Consider the following 22,214-nt stretch of genomic DNA (forward strand, 5'->3'; position numbering starts at 1 on the left):
GCGGAAACTCCTCTCTCTTCAGAAATCTTCCCGTCCATGGAAGAGCTGTAATGAACGCCGTCCTGGAGACCCACAGGCGTCCAAGCGACTTACCAAGAAGCCAGCAGACGCGGAAAAGATGTCCAGGCGTTTCTTTGTTTCAAAAACCCATAGGGCTCCAGGAAGCCTACGGACAAGCGTCCACGGCGAGAAGAAAGTGCTTTTCCGTAGCCAGCCGATGTGGGAAGAAAGAAGACAAGCAACTCAGCCTTCTAAGAATCCCACAGTGGCCCAAGAGGTCAATGCATCCTTTCCCACACTTCCCAGGCTGACCCCTCCTGTCGGGCACCCCGCACCCCGCACCCAATTACCTTCCCGTCGGAAGAGGAAGCCGCAGGCAATCATGTAATGTGTGCTTCGCGCCGACCCCTCGGGGAACAAGCGGAGACGTCTTTGGGACAGCTGGTCTGCATGGTGTTGGCGGCATGTGTGGGTGGAGACAGGGGTGTGTCAGTTTGTGTGGGGGAGGAGCTGACATAGCTAGCCGAAATCTCTACGTGGGGAATGTAGGGAAGAGAGTCCCGTTAAAAGAAGCGGACTTCTTCGGGACTCTGATCTTCTGATGCTGCTTTTCGACCCTGTACAAATGTAAAAAAAATCCGTTGCCAAAAGCGGCCCTGCTACCGAGCTCCTTCCGCCTGATATTTTGGTCGGCGCCTGGCTCCAGCAGAGCCCGACAACGAGGATGACCCCAGAGCCGTTACACTATGCAGTCGAAGCTATGGGCGCACATGCGCATCTTGAGCTAGCTCTTAGACAGTATAGTGTTGTAACTGTGGTGAAGTGTAACTGCAGTGAGAGTGACTTAACCGCAGTTAGGGGTGTCCGTATAACTAGGGGTACTACTGGCACTGATGCTGTCAGCAAGTTTCTTTCATAATGTGACCTCTAATTTTTCAAGCTGACTTAGATGTTTCCCTTGGCTTTCCCTGTTTCTTTTTAGTGACATGCTTTCAAAAGAGGAGATTAGAAAATAATACTGCAAAAGCCCATATGAATGCCCGCCCCAAATGAAGAGATAAACGGTAAAAAATATGGGCTGCATCAGCAAATTTTTTTTAAGAATTAGTGATGAATACTGCCCTCCCCTTCTTACGCGAACCGATACCACAGATCATAGACACAGCCTATTTGCGTTCCATGGTGCAATAAACCAAAGGGAATTCGCTGTGAATTCCCTCGTCACAGGAACAGACACTGCAGAGCACGTACGCAGCAGATTCAAGCTTCAAGGAGCAATGAACACATGGGAACTCAAACTTCTTAGTCACAGTAACCAATATTGCATGCGCAGATCACGTACAAAAGCACGGGAATCAGCTATGAACACGCATGTAACGGGAACAGACACCGCAGCAGATTACAGTTTCACAGTGCACTAAACACGTGGGAAAATGCCTACAAACTCACGTATCAAAGGAACAGATCATGTGCAAGCATATGGCAGACGAAAAAACGCAAGAATCAGCTACCAAATCGCACATCACAGGAACGTACCGCAGACTGCGGATGTGGCAGAATCGCGATCTGCGTGATGACCGCCGAGAATCAGGAGGTGGGCGATGTTTCAAAGTTTTTATATTACAAATATTCAGCCCCAAAAAATGGGACAGACAATCTCTCAAGGGTATGCGCTCGTGCACGATTTTGGGGCAATTCATCTGCATGTTTCCTTTCCCAGCGCCCCAGCCCCACTGTTCTGGTCGCCCTGCCTAGTCAACAGGAAACTAGAGTCACTGAATGTTCCCAGAGTACCTAAACTTCCAAGCTTCGATTTCGAACCGAGTTGCGGCGCATCAGACGCGCTCCAACCGATCCCCAATATGGCGCTGCCCTGTGGGATCGAAGCGAAGCGCATGCTGCGTAGCGTTCATTCTCGTGCGAGCTCTTCAATTCGCTTTCCTGGTCTAAGCCGACAGTGGTTTGTTTTTATTAAAGTTCTTTTCTCCGTCATGAGCACTGCGTGACATGCTCCTTGCTGTCTCGTCTCTCTTTCTCGCCTCGAAACACACAGAAGTTGAGTGTTAGGCTTGGCATCCGAGATTAAGTTTGAAACACAGCACTGATGCAACCAGAGCGAGCAAACGAGCCGGCAATCGTTTTTGGCGAACCAGATTAGCAGCTACTTGATATAAAATAGAAATAGAGAAAATCAATACACCTCTGTTCGGACCTAACTCATCGATGCCCAGAGCTCCCACCCATGCGCACCCGCCGTACCATGGTAATGCAGAAACGTTATATGTATGTTTTTGTTTTTTTGGGTCGATCCTCAAAAATGGCAGACTGAAAACTTCTGCCACGGGCTAAACCAGCCAATCAAAACAAGATTCTACGGTATCTACTTCCAATAAGTGGACTGAATGAAATTCGGTACTCCGGGAACATTCGGCGAGTCTATATTTAGCAAGAACAAGAGAAGTGCACAGACGTGCTTGCACACACCACCGAGACCAGTTGGCCACGTGCTGAAGCCAGACTTGCTGCACCAAGATCCCGACTGCTGTGTTCTGTGCCCCTTTACCTCAACTTTGAGTTTCTGGATATATAAGAAAGCTGAAGAACTCACTGTCAGGGATGGAGCTCTTCAGGGATGCTGACGAGTCGTCGTGGACAACCGCAGACGAATTTGGAGGCGGAAGAGCGAGCATGCTTCCGGGGAGCTCGAAGACCTTGGGAATTTCAGGGCGCTGCTTCTTTGCCTGGTTCCAGTACAGGCAGTAGCAGCACCGGAACGCTTCGAGAAAGGAGCACGGAAGAAATGAATATAACCAAGCTTTTGTGCCTATAATGCACCTAGCCATTCATGCATAGAATAAATCATATTTAAAAAAATATGCGAACGACTATATGCATTGCAATGTTGCTGAAAGAAAAATTTTAAGTTGGCGGGTTTAGGTGCCAAACAATCAAGGGCATCTGGCAAGCAGCAGTGATGGGCGAGAAATAGATAAAACACTTGAGGATTTTTGATGTACAAGAGCAATCTCAGCCATATGGCAGAGAAAAACACTACCACAACGTAAGACACTTACCTGTGGGCAACAAAATGATTGACACCAATAGTTTATGCAGCAAAGCATTCTCAGTCCAGGGGTCCATTGTATACAAAAAAAACTACTCTTTCCGCTCGTATTTGGCAGCGGAAACGATGCACCGAGGGAAATAGTGTAGAACCTCATTGATACGCTTTTCAGGGGGGGGGGGGGGGGCCGGGGATATGAAATGTATGATCCGGAAAAACGTAAGGAACGAGGCTGATATTCGGAGTGCGCTAGAGATGAGACAAATAGCAACTGTCACAAGACAGTTTTAGATGTGAACTCAAATGGCTCAGAAAAAGTTTTTAAACATTTGTAGGTGTAAACCAAAATGAGCACACTGGAAAAGTTTGTAGGCATGATCTCAGATACATTCAGAAAGTTTGCATCTGTCGGTGAGAGCTCGAATTTGTTCAGGAAAAGCTTGTGATTTCCAGCTGGCGCTTCGGGTGACAAATGCGGTTAAGCAACAGAGTCCTGGCCTTGTGGAGGGGCGTTTACCCATGTCCTCATCAATTCGTCCCCGCGCAATCGTGCACAACACTTTGGTAGACCAAAGCCGCAAAGAACGCCTTGATGGATGACAGGCTGTAGTGCACAGGCAGGACAGATTAAGGCATGCTAGACGAATTTTCACAGAAGCTTATTTACAAAGACTCGGAGGAGTACCAGAACCTTCTGCGCGTCAGCCGGGTGAAGTTCTTGCAACTTCTTTAACATGTGGAACCAAGAACTGCGCGACAAAAGGCAGTAGAGCCAAGAAGCAAAAACAGAAAAAAGCACAATAATGCACCATCTTCAAATTGCCCGTTCAAAAAAAAAAAGTGTTTAGATTAAACGTGCCTGAAGTAAAAAATCAACAAGTGAAAAGATGCTGGGCTTTATTGGTCTGCACTTTTCACGAATCTTTGGCGGGGGTTGACTCGAAAAGCGTTTCGTTTAGCAAGCACATAACTTTTTTTTTGTTTTTGTCGCAGTGGCTTAGGGACACCCAATTCATAAGATTGTGCAGGATGAAAGGTGTTGGTTCGGATACCAGCGACAACAAAAAACAAACAAGCAAAGCAAAGATAGCACACTGTTTCCTTTTGTCTGTCCGCTGGTTCATTTCATTGTGCGATTTTCAGCTCCACGTGTGAAGAAAGCTGCAGGAGCTGTACCCGGCTGATGCACTGCATGTTCCAGTACTCCTCACGCACAGTGTTCAAAAAACTTCTGTCAAAACTTGTCTAGCACACCGCACTCTGTCCTGCACATCCATCCAGCCATTCATTCGGCAAGGTCCAACCAGAAGCCAACAAGGTTGGGCAAGACCTTTTTGTGCCTGTGATGTGTTGAAGTGTTGTGCCCCGGAATGAGGACATGTGTCAACGCCCCTTCGCAAGCCCAAGACTTCTACTCCAACCATCCTCAAGCAGGACCAGCCTTGTGCTATGCCTTGGGTCAGTAAAGCTAGAGGAGCTTCGCACTAAGCCCCTCACGGTGGTCTGTCTCACGTGGCACGTAACAGTAGTACACAATTCTTTTTTGTAATAGTGCGACAGCGCCACAACCGTAACAACAAATGTCGCATTAGCTTTTGGACAACGGTGCCATCGTGCAGTCGTTAATAACCGATTCACGTGACAGACTGATCGCGGACAAAGTGATCACGTGACAACACTTCCGCAGTTTGTTCATCTCCCCCAAGTGCATCCACACAAAGGAGATGACAAGCAGGCAACAGCGAGGACGGACCGAACCTGTTCGCGACCCCACAGTGCCGCGAAACTCCGTTGCAATGTGGCATTGTTGTCCAAGAGCGAAACCAACGTTAGCTACTGCGAAAAAAAATCGTGCACCGCTGTTATGTGCAGAGCGAGACAGAACACCATGATAGGCTTGGCACCACTAGCTTTACTAACCTATGGCACAACAGTGACATGAGCATAGTCCTGCTCAAGAAGACTCTGGCGTAGAGGCGCAACGAAGTCCTGGGCTCGCGGAGAGGCGTTTGGAGATGCCTTTACGCGCTTCTGGCTCGTGCACAACACTTCAGAACACCACAGCCACAAGGAAGGAAGGTCTTGCTGGGGAAAGGTTGATTGCATGTGCGAAAAAGATTTCGGCGTGCTAGGTGAGTTTTGGAAGAAGCATCTTGTACAGACTCTGAGGAGTACCGGAACCTGTGTCGCTTCGACCGCGCAAAGTTTCTGCAGCCTTCCTACAAGCGTGAAACATAGAATTGAGCAACAAAATGAACCAGCAAATGCACAAAACAGATTAATGTGGCATTGTAAGCAGTGAGAGAGTGCAGGCGAGCTGGTAATTAATCGACATCTTGTAAACCCCAAGATGGGGAACGATAAAAAAACGGACAAACACAACAAAGTCTCAAACGCAGCTGAATTTTATTGATATGAGCATACCAATAAATAGACTTTCACACAAAAGGAAAAGAGAAAGGGCAAAAATAACTCAAAAGCAAAAAACAAGACGCCCAACGCGTTGACCCCAGACAGCCTGAGCCACTCCCGGCTCCAACAACCTTCGGAAAGGGAGCCGACCACCCGAACAACAACAACCCCACGGTCACCACACATGGTGACCTCCAAACCGCTAAAGCCTAATCCCCATTTCCTACTCCAAGCAAACGCTTCCCGGTTCCCCCCCCCCCACCCGGATCCCTCAGTCTCCTGTGTCGCAGAGGTGGTCTACAAGATCCCCTTTGACTGCGGATTGTGTTATGTTGGTCAGACGGGGCGTTGTTTGAATGACCGACTTGCAAAGCATAAAAGGTGTGTAAAGAATTTGGCGCAGAATTCTGAATTGGTTAATCATGTTAGTTCTTGTAATTTTTGTTCCCCTCTTTGGGATGAAACTTCCGTTCTGTGTAACGAAAAAGAATAGTTTAGAAGGCTAATTAAGGAGACTTAGTGCATTTGCGAGCGGGGGAATTGTGTGAGCCAGCCGCCCTTGGTGATAAGTGATCGGATGAAAGAGTTTTTGCTTGTATGAGGGGAGCTTTGTAAACCTTGAGAAGGGGCTAGGGGAAACCAGGAAGCGTTTGCTTGGAGTAGGAAATGGGGATTAGGCTTTAGCGGTTTGGTAGTCACCATGTGTGGTGACCGTGGGGTTGTTGTTGTTCGGGTGGTCGGCTCCCTCTCCGAAGGTTCTTGGAGCCGGGGAGTGGCTCAGGCTGTCTGGGGTTAACGCGTTGGGCATCTTGTTTTTGCTTTTGAGACATTTTTGCCCTTTCTCTTTTCCTTTTGTGTGAAAGCCTATTTATTGGTATGCTCATATCAATAAAATTCAGCTGCGTTTGAGATTTTGTTGTGTTCGTCAGTTTTTTTATCGTTCCCCATCTCAGGGTTTACAAGATGTCGATTAATGTGGCATCTTTGTTTTATTTTTCCACAAACAAAAAACAAAGAAAACGTTGTACCGTTGCTACACTAACTCAACCATTTCACCCTGCACGTTCGCGGACGAGGCGCAAATTGCAGGAATTTGTGACGTGACGGTCTGCAGACGAAAATTGCGATTCAGTCCGTAGTGTGAATTGGCCATAAGGGCATATCCTTGCTGTCCTTTGTCTCCCCCTCCATGTGAATGCGCTTGGGAGGCGGACGATCCGTGGACATGTTTGTCACGTGATGAATCAGTCCGTGAATTGGTGTGTCGTGTGAATCGGCCAAATGGTTGTGGAAACCACGTGTTCCCCGCATCCCCCATCTAGGCCTAGCTCAGGCAGGCCGTGGGACGTTGCCATGTGGGGGCGCATCCTGGATGCGAAGGCAAAGCTGCATTCCCTTGTGAACGGCTTTCCCTCGCCCTTCTTGGGTAATTTGCCACAGGCACACCCCTTGGGATCATGACTTGGACGCGTCCGCCCCTCCGGGGAGCCAACCTACATCCGACCCCCACCCCCAGGCGCGTCCATTCTCGCAGGCTATATAAGACGGCCCTAATCCACCGGGCAGGACTCTTGCTGGAAGAGGCTCTGCTCGACACAGCCTTCCTTTCCTTATCTGATCCTCCCCCTCCGCGATACTGTCAATATCGGCAGCGCGGACTCCGACTGGCGATCCTGTCATAAAAGACAGCGCCGTCATCTCTGACATTGTTGTCCCTCGGGCAAGCATGTGGCATTCGAGCTAATAAACACGTCTTTATCTGGACCCAAAGGAACCTTCTGTGTTTTTAAGTGGTACCCCCCAAAGGGGAAACCCACATGGTGTATCCTTGCTGTCCCTCGTCTCCCCCTCAGTGTGAATGCGCTCGGGAGGCGGATGATCCGTGGACGTGTCGTCACGTGATGAATTCGTCCGCGAATCGGTCCGTCGTGCGAATCGGCCGGCGCCATTAACACTATGTCGGTGGCTTTTTGGATGTGAGAACAAGGAAAGCAAACGCACTGAGCAGAAAATTAATACTTGTGTTCCTATGAGAGCATTGTGGGACCAGCAATTCTGAATCTAAAAGTTGGGGAAACGGAAAAACTGGGAACGTATCAACGAGGCTCCAATGTACTGAATGCCCTACCAGAATGCAAAGGCTCCAGAACCATGAAGTGCTCACCACACACATATATGAGTGCCATATCTTGGCGTGCATTTACACTACAAGCAACGTGCGAGAGGAAGATGGCTGAATTTAGCTTTTTTTAAAGAGTAGAGACCGCAATAGAATGCATCGAAAAACACGACAGCTAGTATTTTCCGTTTTCCTCTCGCAATAAATAGCTGCCATCGGCTTTTTTTCTTGTGGCACCAATCCGCTTGTCAAGTTTGGTAATCGACACTGGATTGTGTGCCTAACAAAGAGAGGCCAGTGCTTCACTCGTGCCAGCTATCGAAATAAGGACGAGTGACCGTGCTGAAAAAAACAAAAAAACAATGGAAAAAAAAAAACAATGGAAGATGGGGTCGCATTTGTCCCTCTTTTTGTTCCCTCATCTCTAAAAAAAGAAGCTTGACAATGCTTCTCCGTGCCCCCAGCAATAGAGGGAAATATTATATAGTGCAGCGTGCGTAGATGAGTTGGCAGATCACGTGGCTCCCATGCGGAGACACAGGGTTCAAACCAGGCACCCCAGATTTTCCTTTAGCCACCTGTTGCTCTTCTGGAAAGTTCCATTTCATTCCCGCCAGTTACTGCATGTTTTGGTTTAGAACCTTCCTAAACAGACAGTGCGTGCAAAAGCAGACGTAGCGCACTGTATGGAGGCACTGTTCCGCTAGCGTTTGTTCTTGTCATCCACACCATTGCCAGCGAAGCAAGACAAAGCAATTTGTTTTTGGCACAAGTTTACCTAAAGATAAGTTTAGTTTTCCTAGTTATTGACTGTCATGTCACTTGTCATACGTGACAATGTAGAGTACTCGATTATATGTGAATAAAAAAAGTACTCTGTATATTATTTTCCTGTGTTGCTAGTGGGAAAAAGCTTCATTAGGCGATATTCGTCTGCTTTTCTTTTTTTCCCTCCTCATCCCCGTTTCACTAAAGGGATACAATAAAGATGAAATTGAAAGTCAATAGAATAAACCCCCACCTCAAGCCAAGTAAAAATTTGTGGTGCACAAACCAACATGGAACGATGGGTATGACCGCCTAGGTGGCACAAGCTACCGCCCGACACAAAGGATATGGCCACTACCATCCCTCAATGCATACGGCCACAAAACTTACCCAAGTATTCATACTCCTCCTTGAGCGCCATGCCGTTGTGAGAGTTGCAGCGGCTGCAGATGAGGGCGTACCGGTTGCTAGGTCCCTCGCCCACCAGGAAGTCTATCACCCTGTCGAACGCAGATCGCTCCCTGGGGAAGATGGGCCTCGGAAGTGGCAGGGGACCTGCATGGAAAGCTTAAAATTTAATGTTTGACCACAGGTTTGTGGATTTGCTGAGAAAAGCAGAGAAAGCCGAACCCGAAGGAGTGCGGCCAAGGAATGAGGAGTCTGATATTTTAGGAGTTGCCTGGCTTGTCTCACTCGCCACGATTCAGTCAAGATTTTCTCTAAACCAACATATGGGTGTTACGAAAATCAGAATTGGTGGATTCAGTTGCTTTTGCTATTGAAGATGCACCTTCCCTGGCTCATTGCTTTCTAAATATTTTGAGTTTTGTGTATTTGAGATATGGATACGGATGGAACGACACCCAGAGAAGCACAGAAGAAATAAAAATTTAGAAACCAGTGAATTCAATAGCCCCTGAGGGTTTTAATGTGCGATCAAAACTGCTTTATGATTAATTTACTAACTCTTTCCTTACCATGAGAAAAGTGGTTATTTTTGATGGATGAACAAAACACTTTATAAAGTACTCAGCATATAGTTAATTATGATACATCAAAATGTAGTTAATAAGCTGCTCTTTAGAAGAAAAATATAAAAGGTTTGCACTAATGTCTGAAAAAGTTCGTCAAATTTAAATGCTGGACTTGAAATTTGTAAAAACATGAGAACCAAGAGTCTAAACATTTGCAGCTGACATTCATACTATGATTTTTAAAAAGTCCAAAGACACCGAAGCACTTCTTATGAATTGTGAATGCGAAAGCATGAGTGTCGTTCTTCCCCTCCCTTAGTTCGACTGCGGCGTAGTGGCATTGACGGCCACGTTTCGCCAGCACACGGCTCAGCGTGCACTTTCGTGAAGTGGCCATGCCATGCCATGCTGAGCCAATGCTGAGCTCGGTCATGCTGACAATAGGGAGTGTCATTAAACATTAGAGAAGTCATTGATGCCGCGGAGGACGAACTTACCAGATGTGTGCCTCTCGCCCCTCTCAATATTTTGAACGGTATCACCAGTAGAATAAAGGAATTTTAAGGGGGGGGGTTTATGTGCCAAACTAATAAGAGGCATCTAAGATTCCCCAACACAGGATTGAGGATTAATACAGACTAGCAAATGAATTTTGGATGTAAAAACCGGGAAAGCAAACGTAACAGGCAGGAAACTAATACATGTATCTTTATGGAAGTAAAACGGGACCGGCGTTTTTGAACGTCACAACCGGGAAAACGTATCAACCGAGAATGTATTGAGGTTCTACTGTATCGTATTTACTCGAGTAATAGCCACGCTTTTTTTTTAACAAGGCCCTTGCGTCTACTTTCCCACAGAACACATATACAGCCAATCATTGCGTTGCGCATAGATAACATAGTGAATAATCAGATCGAGAACACGATTCTCCAGACAAATGGAATCTTCATGGATGGTGTCGTCGCATGAAGACGTTATCTCTGTCCTGTAAACAGCTGGAATCATGCTGTCGATCACGGTGATTGGCAATCTGCGTGCTCAGCGGAAAAGCGAACCCCCAGGTGTTTTTCGTAAATAGTGCGGCTATTACTCGAGTAAATAAGGTAATGTACTTGGTAGTGTAATACACACAAACTGCCATGTAAAAAGTTATATCATTCAATATTTTACCCAATTCTTTGTCCATAACCCTCTGCCATATATCCAAAGCAGACCCAATATGGCTTTCAAGGTTCAGTAACAACTCACCTGGTCAATGCCCCGAATATTATGATAAAGCAAAGAAGCACGCTGCCTGCTAGTTTTTGATAAATCAAAAACTGTGCAGCCTTACTTTGTTTGATGCCAAGCATTTCTGCATTCTGAGCTCCCTTTTTTCGGTCTGTTCTAGTGTTCTCGTGTCTGCCACCCGTGGCCCCTCTCGCATTTTTGCTGCTGCTCCTGCACTTTACGGTGTCTGCACCTTATGTTTAAAAACAATTCTTGCTTAAAAAAGTAAAAAAAACAAAAAATTGCAAAGAGAAGATAATTTTAACATCGTGGAAACCGAAGACCATATTATGATAGATGAGACGATTCACATGCCGGAACTCAGTTTAAGACCCGATTAAGTAGCACCACCACTTTTGTTCCTTGGTCTCGTGTTTTCACAATGATTGAAGTTTGCCAGTTTGCTAGTAGGTTTTCTATTACTTTTATGAGACCTGCTATTTCAATTCTCAGCTCAAATACGTATAGAGTGACTAAATATCCGTTAGATACCAGCACAAATGTGCTGTTCGTTGAAATTAGCAAAAAGACAAATTTGAGGGTTTTACGTGCTTAACTGGCGAAGGGTGTCTCACACGCTTAAGCGAAGAACTGAAGATCAATTTCTACTACCTCAAAATCTCTTTTGATGTACACCAAAAATCTTAGTAATGCAGCGTTTTCTCGGTAATAAGCCTCCATTAGACTACCACCGAGCTCTGTGGTGGTCGCAACATTTTTTCCATCCATCGCGGCAGAACATATAACTCACCTACAACAGGCACCTCGGCCGGGCCGACCGGTAATCCGAAGGGCGGCACTTTGCCTAGGCGACCGAAGCGGGTCGTCTAATCGAGCACCCGACATAATTGTGAATATAAAACAAAATTCTCGAACAGGCCATACTGACAAACGACTAAAGACGCGCAGACTCGGGAAAAGGAGAGCATGATCGGAGTGAAGCCATCAGGAAAAACTTGAAAGGAACATTCGGAAGCCCAGAAGTGCCAGCCGATGTGTCACTAATAGCCTCTTCCCTCGCAAATAGCAAGTACTCACAAATTTGGCACTCAAGCATCTAATTTCGGTGGTCGAGTGCCACAGCAAATGCTTCCAGGCACACAGAATGCAGCAGACGGAGCTGCTCTGCTCGCTAGCAGTGCCACAGCATGGCTGCCACCGCAGCTGCTATGCCATGTTCTCCCCACCTTCACCCTGAGATGCTTCGCCAGCCCCACGCAGAACACGAAAGTCATTCCGCTGGACAAGCCCAGTTAGTATTTACTGTTTTAGCTTATAACGCAGCCGATCGATATACCATACCCACGGAGTAATAGGCAGGCCTCCAAATATGCCTATTATTCCGATTGCAACTCCGGCTGTTTGGAGGAAACGTTGACACACCTCGAGAGTGGCGCTTCACTAGCCTCTGAGCAGCTCTAACTAGATTCGTAACAGTCCAGATTCCTGATATTGTCACAACTTTCTACCATGAAGTCTCGCTCATGCAATAGCCGCTGTGGCTGCCACTAGGATGCTAGCGCAAAGATAAAAGTTCTCCAGAGTCAAGCAGTGCAGCAAACTTCTTCAAATCGCTCGGCGTGCTCAACCACTTTCAAAACGCATACTCACCTCTGAGCACGCACCGAGTGCTCGCTATTTGACAGGCGACTTTGTTCCGAGGGACTTAGCTTTTTCAAAAAGGCCCGAAAGAAGCTTAAATGAGGCTTCCAGGGGGTTATTTACAAGATTTTATTTTATGACGAATTGACCGACTGGTATGTCAGGCAGCCTGCTTGAAACCAATCACATGTTTCCTTTCATTTTGTCTTGGAAAACACAATTTGACTGAGGAACCAGAAGTTTTATAGTTGCTAATGCCTCACATGGGAAGTTTAGCAAGGTGCAATTTAGTATAATGATTCGTTTTTGGGGCATACATCAATACATGTTTGCTTCTTTGCAATGTATGACAGTCTTGAAACTTTTGCTCAGCATAAGTAAGCATGTTACCCGTACAAGCTGAACAAAATCTGTGCAGAGGCAAACAGTTCCCAAACTCAGACTTGGCATGTCATTTACCAAATTCCAAGGTTACTTTCAGAAAAAAGACTGAGAAAAATCACCCAGCAATTCTAGGCTTCCCCAGCGGTAGATAGTATCCTGGTGTGACCAATGGGGGCCCACGACGAGAAGGCTTGACCGTTTCCTACTTGTGACAATTTCAGCTTAAAAGAGCTGCGCACCAATTTTGATGTTGAAAGTATTTGTATCTTGTACTTTTGAGACAGTTTACCTTGTCACAAAGGTCAGAAAGCACATCTCCTTTCTTCGAAATGTTGCGGTTCCGCCGCATAACAGCGAGGAAAAAATTTGAATATTTCTCGATCTGCAGCCACGAGCGCCTGCCATGAGAATCACGTGGCGTGATGTCGAGGGGGACTTGTAAAAAGGTATCAAGTTGTGCAACTTCCTGCTCAATAAAAGGTCATTTTTCTATAAATCTCGTCGTTCTAACAAATCAGGGTGTCTAGCGAAATATTATTTAGGAAATCCCTGACTTTTCCAGGTTTTCCCTGACAGTTTCAGTAGAAATTCCCTGACCACTGTGGAGGTGGTTAAATATATAAGACCATTACAACACAAGGCATTGAGTATTGAGCACTAAGAGAATCAATTTGCATGGTCTTAATTCTTCTTGCATATTCCGAAATATTCACGTTCATCCCGTCCGGATTAAACAAGCACTTTCTTGCCGTCGATAACGTCAGTGAAGAGGCCACTTCCGGAAACACCATGAAAACACGACGCTCAACTACACACCCTAAATCAATAACCGAATAGCAGAATGACTGCCAGATGTGCACTTTCGGAGACTTTTGGCTTAAGGCTTGGATTGGATTGGGGTCTGAGGCTTTCCCATTTGCTACTAAATCTAGTAGTTCTAACTGGATCTAGTCTAGTGTCGTTCCCTTAATCCAACCCAAGGCTTGGACTGGATTGGTCGTCTGTTTTCTTTGCATCGACAGCACACTCGACACTGGGTGAGTACAGCCCACGCTCCACTCTAAGCAGACTTTATTGCATAATTTTCTGCTCCAAGTCCTCAACTCTTTGCTCAGGGCACTCAATGGCATTTCCAGCACATTTTCCCTGACTCAGCTCGCTTTTTGACAATATCCCTGATAATTCCCGGTCGCTAGACACCCTGATAAATATAAATGCATCAAAAACCTGGTATCATCACCAAGATTTTTATTATATGAAGTTTCACTGGAGTCTTTTATACGAGGTCAACAAAACCGTCAGCTCTATCTGCTACTGCGAGGAGCTGCTAGAAGCCAGACGGCCGAACCCGAACGAGCACGTTGGCACTTTCTTCCCCTCGTTTTCTGATGTCTCAACTTCAAATGCTGTTGCGAACATGGGCAATGCCGACTGGCTGCGACCACGTGATTACGTGGTTGCAAGTGGGTAAGTTCTTGCTGCTCACTGATGGCGTTAGAGAAGGAGCTTCACAAGAACCCCCACGCATCTCCCCTTCATGTCGAAGCGCACATGACTCGAAGGTGGAGAAGGAGTTAAGAGGTAACAAAAACCCCAATCTTTGACATTTGTTAAAAATAAAAACTACACACGTGGGCAAAAGTGGATTTTTTTTTTTTACTTCAGAAGGGGCAAGACACAGACTCACACAGTTATTTAAGCAAAGTGCTGAATTTTTTGCACAGCTTATTCAAAAAAACCAAAGGGAACTGCTCATGATGAGCCAAAGCATGGCTAATCATTTGATATAAACCCCGGCAGCAATTCAGCAAAACCGACAATGTAGAAGAGTAGCAAAGGTACCAAGCACCTTGCTAAGGAACGTAAACAGGCCCCAAGACCAAACAGAACAAACAAGAACACTGACATTTGCCGAAACCACGCGACCTGAACCAGACGCAAAAGCGAAAGCTGAGGTGCATGTCGATGTGCCACTCACCGAGCGTCTGCTGCCCGTTCCTGGACATGCCCGGAGGCACCACCATCATGCGACGCTCCTCAAAGGGCATGTTAGAGGAGGAGGGCATCTTAAGGTTGGAGTGCGGCAGCCGAGCAGGGCGTAGGGGTGCCTTGGAAGGGGGCATGCGCCTACGCAGGTCAGCTACAGAAACATCCCAGGCAGAAGCACAACTTGCGTTAGTCAAAACAGGCGAGAGAAACCCTGCCCTAGCATAGCCTATTATATATTTCAAGTACAAGTGTGCTGGCACTTATGTGTAAATAGTATCAATGCACATCTGGCACCGAGTGCTGAATGGATGTGTGCTTATGGCTGTAACGGATGGTAGGTTGCGCCACCTAGCCTAGAAATTAAAAACCAAAAATTTGATTCCTCCATTTGCCCTTCTAAACCAATTAGCTTCCCTCTGCAATTTCGTAGCCATCACCAGGTGGTGTGGGATATCACCAAGATGACCTTTGGGGGACCAAGAAAAAAAAGTAAAAGTATCACCCCCCCCCCCCCCCCCCCTTCACCGCCCCGTCTCTTCCCACAGGCAAGGGAGTTGCCAATTTTCCTCCGGTCAAACCCAGTCGGAGTTACCCCAGCTGACTAGGTACTGGCTAGGCCAGGTGGCGCAGCCTACTGCCCATTATAACGGGTACATCCGTTAGTATCCATCCATCCAGTATTGCAGTGTTACCTGGGACTGGTTCACCTTGCAATAGAAAATGGTCAAAACACTCACAAAGGTGCCTTTATTCCGTTTCACCTTGCGATGAGCCGCAGCAGATGCTACGGTCCGTCTGAGTCAGTCCAATACCATGAAAGTGTCGCGCGACATTCCGGAGAGGCGCAGTGAGACCACGGGGCACAGGGTCACACGATATGCTCAAAGCACCGAATTGGCTATGGTGTCACAAAGCGCCTGCTTTGGTCAATCGCAAGGTCAAGCGGAGTAACTCTGCAAGATCTTATGAATCAAAGAACAAAGGACACATATGCAAGGTCATAGCCCTGTATGAACCTGCAGAGCAGTGCTGTCCAACTTGATGCATACTAGCCCTCTATTGTGAGCCATCTTTCTGGTCATGGGCCACATTATTATTGAAGTGCCGGCTTACAGTTTACATAAAAGATCTGGAGATGTGGCATATTTTGCTTATGGACAGGTGGGTGACAGATGTGACCAATCACATCCCTGAAACGTTGTGTTAAGCAGTTGCCAATCCACAACTGCCTTGGCACATCATATGATGCCACTGATGAAGTTTAGTAATAGGTTCCATGGATCTGCTGGTGGATGTGTTGTAGGGAAAGGTTTCATCACTAACCATCATGTAAAATAACACACACACATAATGTCAATGACTGGATTACAAAGTGAACACTGACACAATATATCTTTAAAAAAAAGCTGGACAACGATGGAGTTGAAAAAATAATACACTGTGTATGCAATGCAAGTGAAGGCCCATTCACACTCTTGCGACTGCTTGCGACCTCTTAAACCTGGGTTCCTTAAAACTTCTTAAACCAGAGAACACACTGGTGCCATCTATTGGGAAGCAGTGTAAACTCGGCGGTCCGGCATATTTTTTTTTATTTCTCGCGCAATATCCTTTCTTTTTTGGCTCGAAAAACTTTTGTCAATGTTATAAACGAGCCTTTCTGTGGGTATTACGCACATTTGACCTCAGAAATCCCGCAAAACCTTCGCTTTTGTGAAATGCAGTTCTAGGGTCACCGCATAGATGGCGCCAAAATGTCAGTGTGTCCCCTCATTCTAGAAACATTTAAGAAGTTGTAAGAGATCTCGGCTCTCTCAGTCGTACTCGGTCGCAAGAGTGTGAACGGGCCTTGACTTGAAATATGTAGTATGTCAAACTAAATGCTGCATCAGCCATGTCACAGGAGATGAGAAGACAAATTTGTTCTTGTTTGTGAATGAGGATGTGACAATCGAAGTGAAAGTCATCATTTTCAGTGTGTTCAGAGCAGTTTTTCTGCCCTTTAAAGACTGTTTTTTTGTGGTAGCCACCATGTTGAATTTTGTTGTAGCCGAGTTGGGTCAAAATAGAAGATCACTTTATTTGCTGAATTGAAGGCGCTAGAATTCAAAAGGTCTGCGTAGATACTGCTACTTTTTTTTCTTGGCTATACTTTTTATTGTAGTTATGCTTAAATTATTTAGCTTATTTTTTGTTGCCCGACCCAACTACATCAAATTTCAACGTGGCAACCGCCACACGAAAACGTGTGCTACGTAGAAAAGGACTCCCATATTAACCAACATGCAACCTAGCACAGCCAAACAAGTCAATTCTAGTGTGTGAATGTCTACACAGAAGAGAGAAGTCAGCCTGTGTTCAAATTATGGGCATCTCTACTGAAGAGGCCAGTGCAGTAGTAGAGCTGATCACCCCGAAACTTTCACAATGGCAGACAAAACCTTTATCATGAATGAAGAAAGAATAAAAAAATTAAAACAGGTGTTTGCATTGTCGTCCCCTCTTTGATAAAACAAAAATCCTGGGGGGGCATGACACCAGATTCGGCAGGGAGATCATAGTCATTCGCCATGACCACAGCAAAAAAACGTGTCAAACCCTTCCCTCCTGCTGCCGAAAACTGAGGTTGAGTTTCTAAAATCAGAGATAAGCCCACCACTCTGACTTGCACTTTGCGTTTTCTTATCTTGCCTTTTCCCCCCTTCTCCTCCTGGGTATGGTCGGCTGCTCGCTGTTGAAAGTTTACTTGCCTGTTGAAAGATGTGGTTGTGTTTCAATTGTTTTATTCTTTCTTCATCCATGACTTAAACCAACACGCTTTTCTCCCAAGCAAAACTTTTATCTTTACTTTTGGATGCAGGGATTAGCTAGCACAGACTAAAGCAACCCCTACAGAAGCCATTAAAAGTGCCAAGGTCATGCTGAAAAAAAATTAATTTGTTAGCTCAAGGGCACTTAGCATGCCACTTACTCATTTCAGGCAGTGCCAGCTGTTTTCCAGCCTTCTCTTCCACTTTCTGAAAGGCAGCATGTGACAAACGATCAGTTACATAATGCGCAGATGCCTCCACTAATGTCAAGGGCAAGCTTCAAAGCTCACAATGCTCTTCCTCAACGTCTCGGGGTCGTATTTTTCGAGAATCTCCTTGGCGACCTTGTATGTCTCAGTCTCCATCACGTTGTCGAGAACTGTGCGCTTTTGTTTAATCAGGTCAGCAAGCTCTTCGTTCTTCCTCTCAATTTTTCGTCGGAAGTACCACTGCAGAAGTTTCTTGGCAAGCACTATTCTGAAATGTCAAGTGAAATAACGAATGAGCGCTCAGGCATGATAAGCAGGTGCACATGAGCACTACACATCCAAAGAACCCAAATTTGACCTTCGATGAAATGATAGTGCCCACGGTGCTTACACAACACATGTTTACAAAGAAAAAAGCTACCTCTATAAGATGGAAGACCAGCCACCATCACGGATGAGAGGAAGAAACCACTATAGAAGAGATATTCAAATGGCAAAGCTTGACTTGACTTTTCTTTTACTATTTTGTGCACACTGCATTGTCATCATGAGGAATTTCCAATTGGAATGACTGGTGAGCTGATTACGATGCTGCAAACGTTTAGAGACTGAAGCAGACCGTAAATTCTCGTAAGAGTGCCCACCCAAAATGAAGAGATAAATGAAAAGAATTGCCAACGACCACACAAAGTGTGCTGCGATCGACAGCGGTAGCTGCTGCATTGTGGAAAGGTCCTCTCGACTGTGGAAGTAGGACCTATGTAGCTCTCGTGCCGTTGCAGACCTATGCCTACGCTGTTCAGCGCGCCACACCTGCCACGCCTGCTTCTTGGACACATTGCGGTGCTTGCGTGGTTTGGCCATGCCTGTTATAAAGTGAGCAACGGATGCCCATGACAGCGGCTGCAGTGGAAGAAGCAAAAGTATGTATACAAGCTGTTCTCTAGAGGTGCGGAGAGCACACAAGAACGGAACCTGGGCAGCAGTAGTGAGGAGGCGAGGGAGCGCGTTTCCACAATGCAGCCACCTGGGCATTTCGTAATGCGGCTGCCGGAGGGGTAAGGATAGCATTGCGGCACGGTATCTGGATGTAGCAGGAATGATGGGAAGGCGGAGCGCGCTCTTGCCGTGATCACGTGGTTTTTTCGGAACGGCGGCGGCCTACAGGGGGGAGAGGGAGGGGGGGGGGGGGGGGTGACAGAGAACCTTAACCACAGTTGGTGTGTATGTGTGAAGAACGATGGGAAGCGGGAGAGCAGTGCCTCTGCTGTAGGGCGGAGGTTTGTGTTTGTACATGAGAATTCCTTGCTGGGAAGGGGCCCTAACAGTTATTGCTCTAAAACATGAGCTGAGCTATCTATGGGGATGAGACAGCTAAACTATAATAAAAATTAATGATAAACACAGGGGCACCCGCTACAAACCACACGACACAGTAACTGATACCGCAGATCACGGACACAACAAAATATTGTTTTACAACACGAGAAACACGCAGGAATTTGCTTATACTGTGTCACGGAAAAGAATACTGCAGACTGCGGATGCAACTGATTCGTGTTTCACAGCGCGATAAACAGGCTGAAACCGGCTACAAACTTGCATGCCATGGGAAACAATGTCGAGCACGCATATCATGGGAAAAAAACGCGGGAACTCGCGTGCCACGAGAACCAATATTGCGCGCGCAGGTCGCAGACAAAAATGCGGGAACCCACTGCAAACTCGCTTCTCACACGTACCGGTACTGCAGATCATGTGGTTGATGCGATTCCCGTCGTACATCACGTGATGTCACATGACGGGAATCGGAGGGAATGGGCAATGTTTCAGAATTTCTATGTTGCAGATATTTAGCCAAAAAAATGGGATGGGCGATTTCTTGGGGGAAGCCACCCTTACACGATTTTACAGTAGTACACTGGTATAGGGGTTCTAAGACTTAAAGCTTTTTGAAGTTTTTAAAGCAAGTTAAAAGAAACATTGTTCACTCCAATCCGTTCCTTCACTGCAAAACTTGAAATAACCCACAGAAAAAAATTGTATACAAAGTTTGCTTAAAGTGATTAGGACATGAAAATCAAGAAGATAGATTATTCTTGAAATGGAATAGGTTACTTAGTATCAGGGATGGGCAAAATACATGCAAATATGAATTGAAATACAAATACAAAATACTTTGTCAAAAATGTATTTAATTACAAATCTAATTACATTTCCAAAAAAGCATTTAAGTACAAGATACAAATACAACCAAATGTATTTGGTCTCCTCCAAATACTTTTCCAAATACATTCCTCAAAATTTGCGTCAGCAACATCAGGGCACCTGCAACAGTTTTCTCGGTATCTCATTTTAACTTTGCATCGTACACTCGGGAGTTAGTGTGCGGGGCTCTAGTAACGTAATATAAATATAATCACAAAAAAATGTAATCAGCTTGGACGTAATAGGTGAAAAAGGTACAGAGCTTCAAGCAGCTTTTTTTGTCGATCACATTTTGGTATAGACCAACAAAAAACCGAGACGACCAAGACGCGCAGCACTAGCTAGAGAATTTTTTATTGCTGTAACTCGCACCAGTTACGAAAATCTGGACGACCCGCGCATTTAGAATGTTCCAGGCAAAAATATGGATGGAAATTAGGCTGGAAAGCATCACAAGTTGTCACAGGCACTCATTTAGCTAGTCTGCCTGTGAACGTCAATTTCGTCACTACTCTTGCCCTGGACTAGCACCATAATCACAAAGCCACTAAACGCTTGTGCTTGATTGAGAGACACTGCATTCGGTGCAGAACGTAGTTTTCTTCCTGCTCTGGACAGTGCCTTTAAAATAAAGCAGGAGGAAAAAAAGAAAAAAGCCTCATGGTCGAATAAAGGATGGAGACTATATCTTACAACCACATGCAAAAAAAAACAAGAATTGTCGTGCCAATAAATTTGAGGAATGTATTTTCGCCCACAAAATTGTATTTAATTACAATTGTATTTGAAATACCCATGTTTTATTATTTAAATACACACGTCAAATACATCACCCAATTTGTAATTAAATACAAATGCAAAATACACAAAGTATTTGAAATACTGCCCATCCCTGCTTAGTATATACACAAAGCTTCAAAATTTTTAGAGCTCTAGTAATGGCAATGATCAATTTACAAATGTTAATCATTTTCGCCTTGCGACTAGCAACACTGCTCAAGTTAGTCACACCATGGTGCCAATGAACCACATGATTGTCATGTTGAATTAACCTGAAACTGGGGTAGAGGAGGAACATCAAAACATAGAAGGGACAGAAGGATGTCTTTCTTTTCTACCTATCTCAGGTTAATTAAACATGGTTAATATTCACCAGCGTGCCTGCAGCCTTACTATATTTTCTGTGATCCTCATGTTTAGTTGAATGTCCTTTCATTCTAGGCGCACCCATGCACGCCCAAGCTCGTTTCGCCACGGTATGATCGCACACTCGCACGCTCCTCGGCCACTCCGACGTATACCCTAGCTGTCATCCAAGTCTGCGAATATGTGCCGGGGGACGCCGCACGTTGGTCTGATGACATTACCGACCCAACAATCACGGCAACATTTTCGAATGGGACAGATCCAAGAGTCCCGTATATAAATCGATTTATACACAAAACTATAGTGCCATTTTCATAACCAATTTAGCAGGATTATAGGAACATACAATGGGTCGTAGCAGTATAGTCATCTCATTTTATTTCTGGCATGTCCTAAAATCTTTAATGTAGCACTGACTATGTTGATCACAGCAAGCAGGCGTTTAGATTTGGTGGACCGCATACAAGAAAATATCTGCTCGCTGGGCAATGAAGCATCCTACAGACGACGGGAGGGAACGAAACAAAGGAAAGTGTTTCGGCCTGAAGATCTAGAAGAAGTGTAAAAATATCCATCAAAACTGACAAAGGCACCGAATCAAGTTGGCCACAAACGTATCACAAATCTAGGTACCATGTTCTCACAAACATTGTGGGTATGCAGTCAGACTGTAGTGAGCGAGACAAAATTGTGTCAAAGAATATGGCTACCCTTACACAAGTACTTCAATTAACTTTTATTTTAGATGTGGCAAGAGCACCTTGCTTGCAGTTTTGCACTGCTTCACTGGCATAGAAACCCAATGATAATGAGTTTGTCGGTAAGTAGTTTCCCTTCTCATTAAAGCATAATAAAAATGTCAGCAGTTTGTGGATCAGCCATGTAGCCAAATTGAGGCCTTCACAAGACAACACACCAGTCATCTGAAGGACTCCTTACTGTCAGAAAAATAAAGCAGGCACCTCAACTGATGAAAACTAGAACAGAAATTAACTTGGAAAAAATAAAGGGTAACCGTTATATTCCGAGAGATAGCCCACCTAAATTCGGTAGCAAATCGGATGAAAATAAGAGGTGAGCCAACTTTCGTGTGCTATAAAAAAAAGTTGAAAATATGCTAGTTTTAGATTTTGTGACCCTTGAAACTTGTGATCGCAGGAAGGGGCAATGAACCAAAGATGACTGTCCTTACCAGTCAGCAATATTTAATTATTTCCAGCCGTGGTTAAGTAAAACCGTTTCTGCCGAGGTCACCAT

The 22,214-nt window shown here is 45.5% G+C and overlaps 1 protein-coding gene across 1 annotated transcript in view; it reads right to left on the reverse strand.

Annotated features, from left to right (window-relative positions):
* The window catches only part of LOC8052983 (endoplasmic reticulum junction formation protein lunapark-A), a 36,032-nt gene that overhangs the window by 9,589 nt on the left and 4,229 nt on the right, over positions 1–22,214 (reverse strand). The window contains exons 4-8 of the mRNA XM_040206741.3: positions 17,685–17,871; positions 17,556–17,601; positions 14,574–14,735; positions 8,754–8,918; positions 2,609–2,776 (exon numbers count right to left, since the gene is read on the reverse strand). Coding sequence (XP_040062675.2) covers positions 2,609–2,776; positions 8,754–8,918; positions 14,574–14,735; positions 17,556–17,601; positions 17,685–17,871 — 728 coding nt within the window. The remainder of the gene's footprint in view (positions 1–2,608; positions 2,777–8,753; positions 8,919–14,573; positions 14,736–17,555; positions 17,602–17,684; positions 17,872–22,214) is intronic.

This window comes from Ixodes scapularis, unplaced genomic scaffold (assembly GCF_016920785.2).
Source record: "Ixodes scapularis isolate PalLabHiFi unplaced genomic scaffold, ASM1692078v2 PGA_scaffold0__279_contigs__length_252992795, whole genome shotgun sequence".
Lineage (NCBI taxonomy): Eukaryota > Metazoa > Arthropoda > Arachnida > Ixodida > Ixodidae > Ixodes > Ixodes scapularis.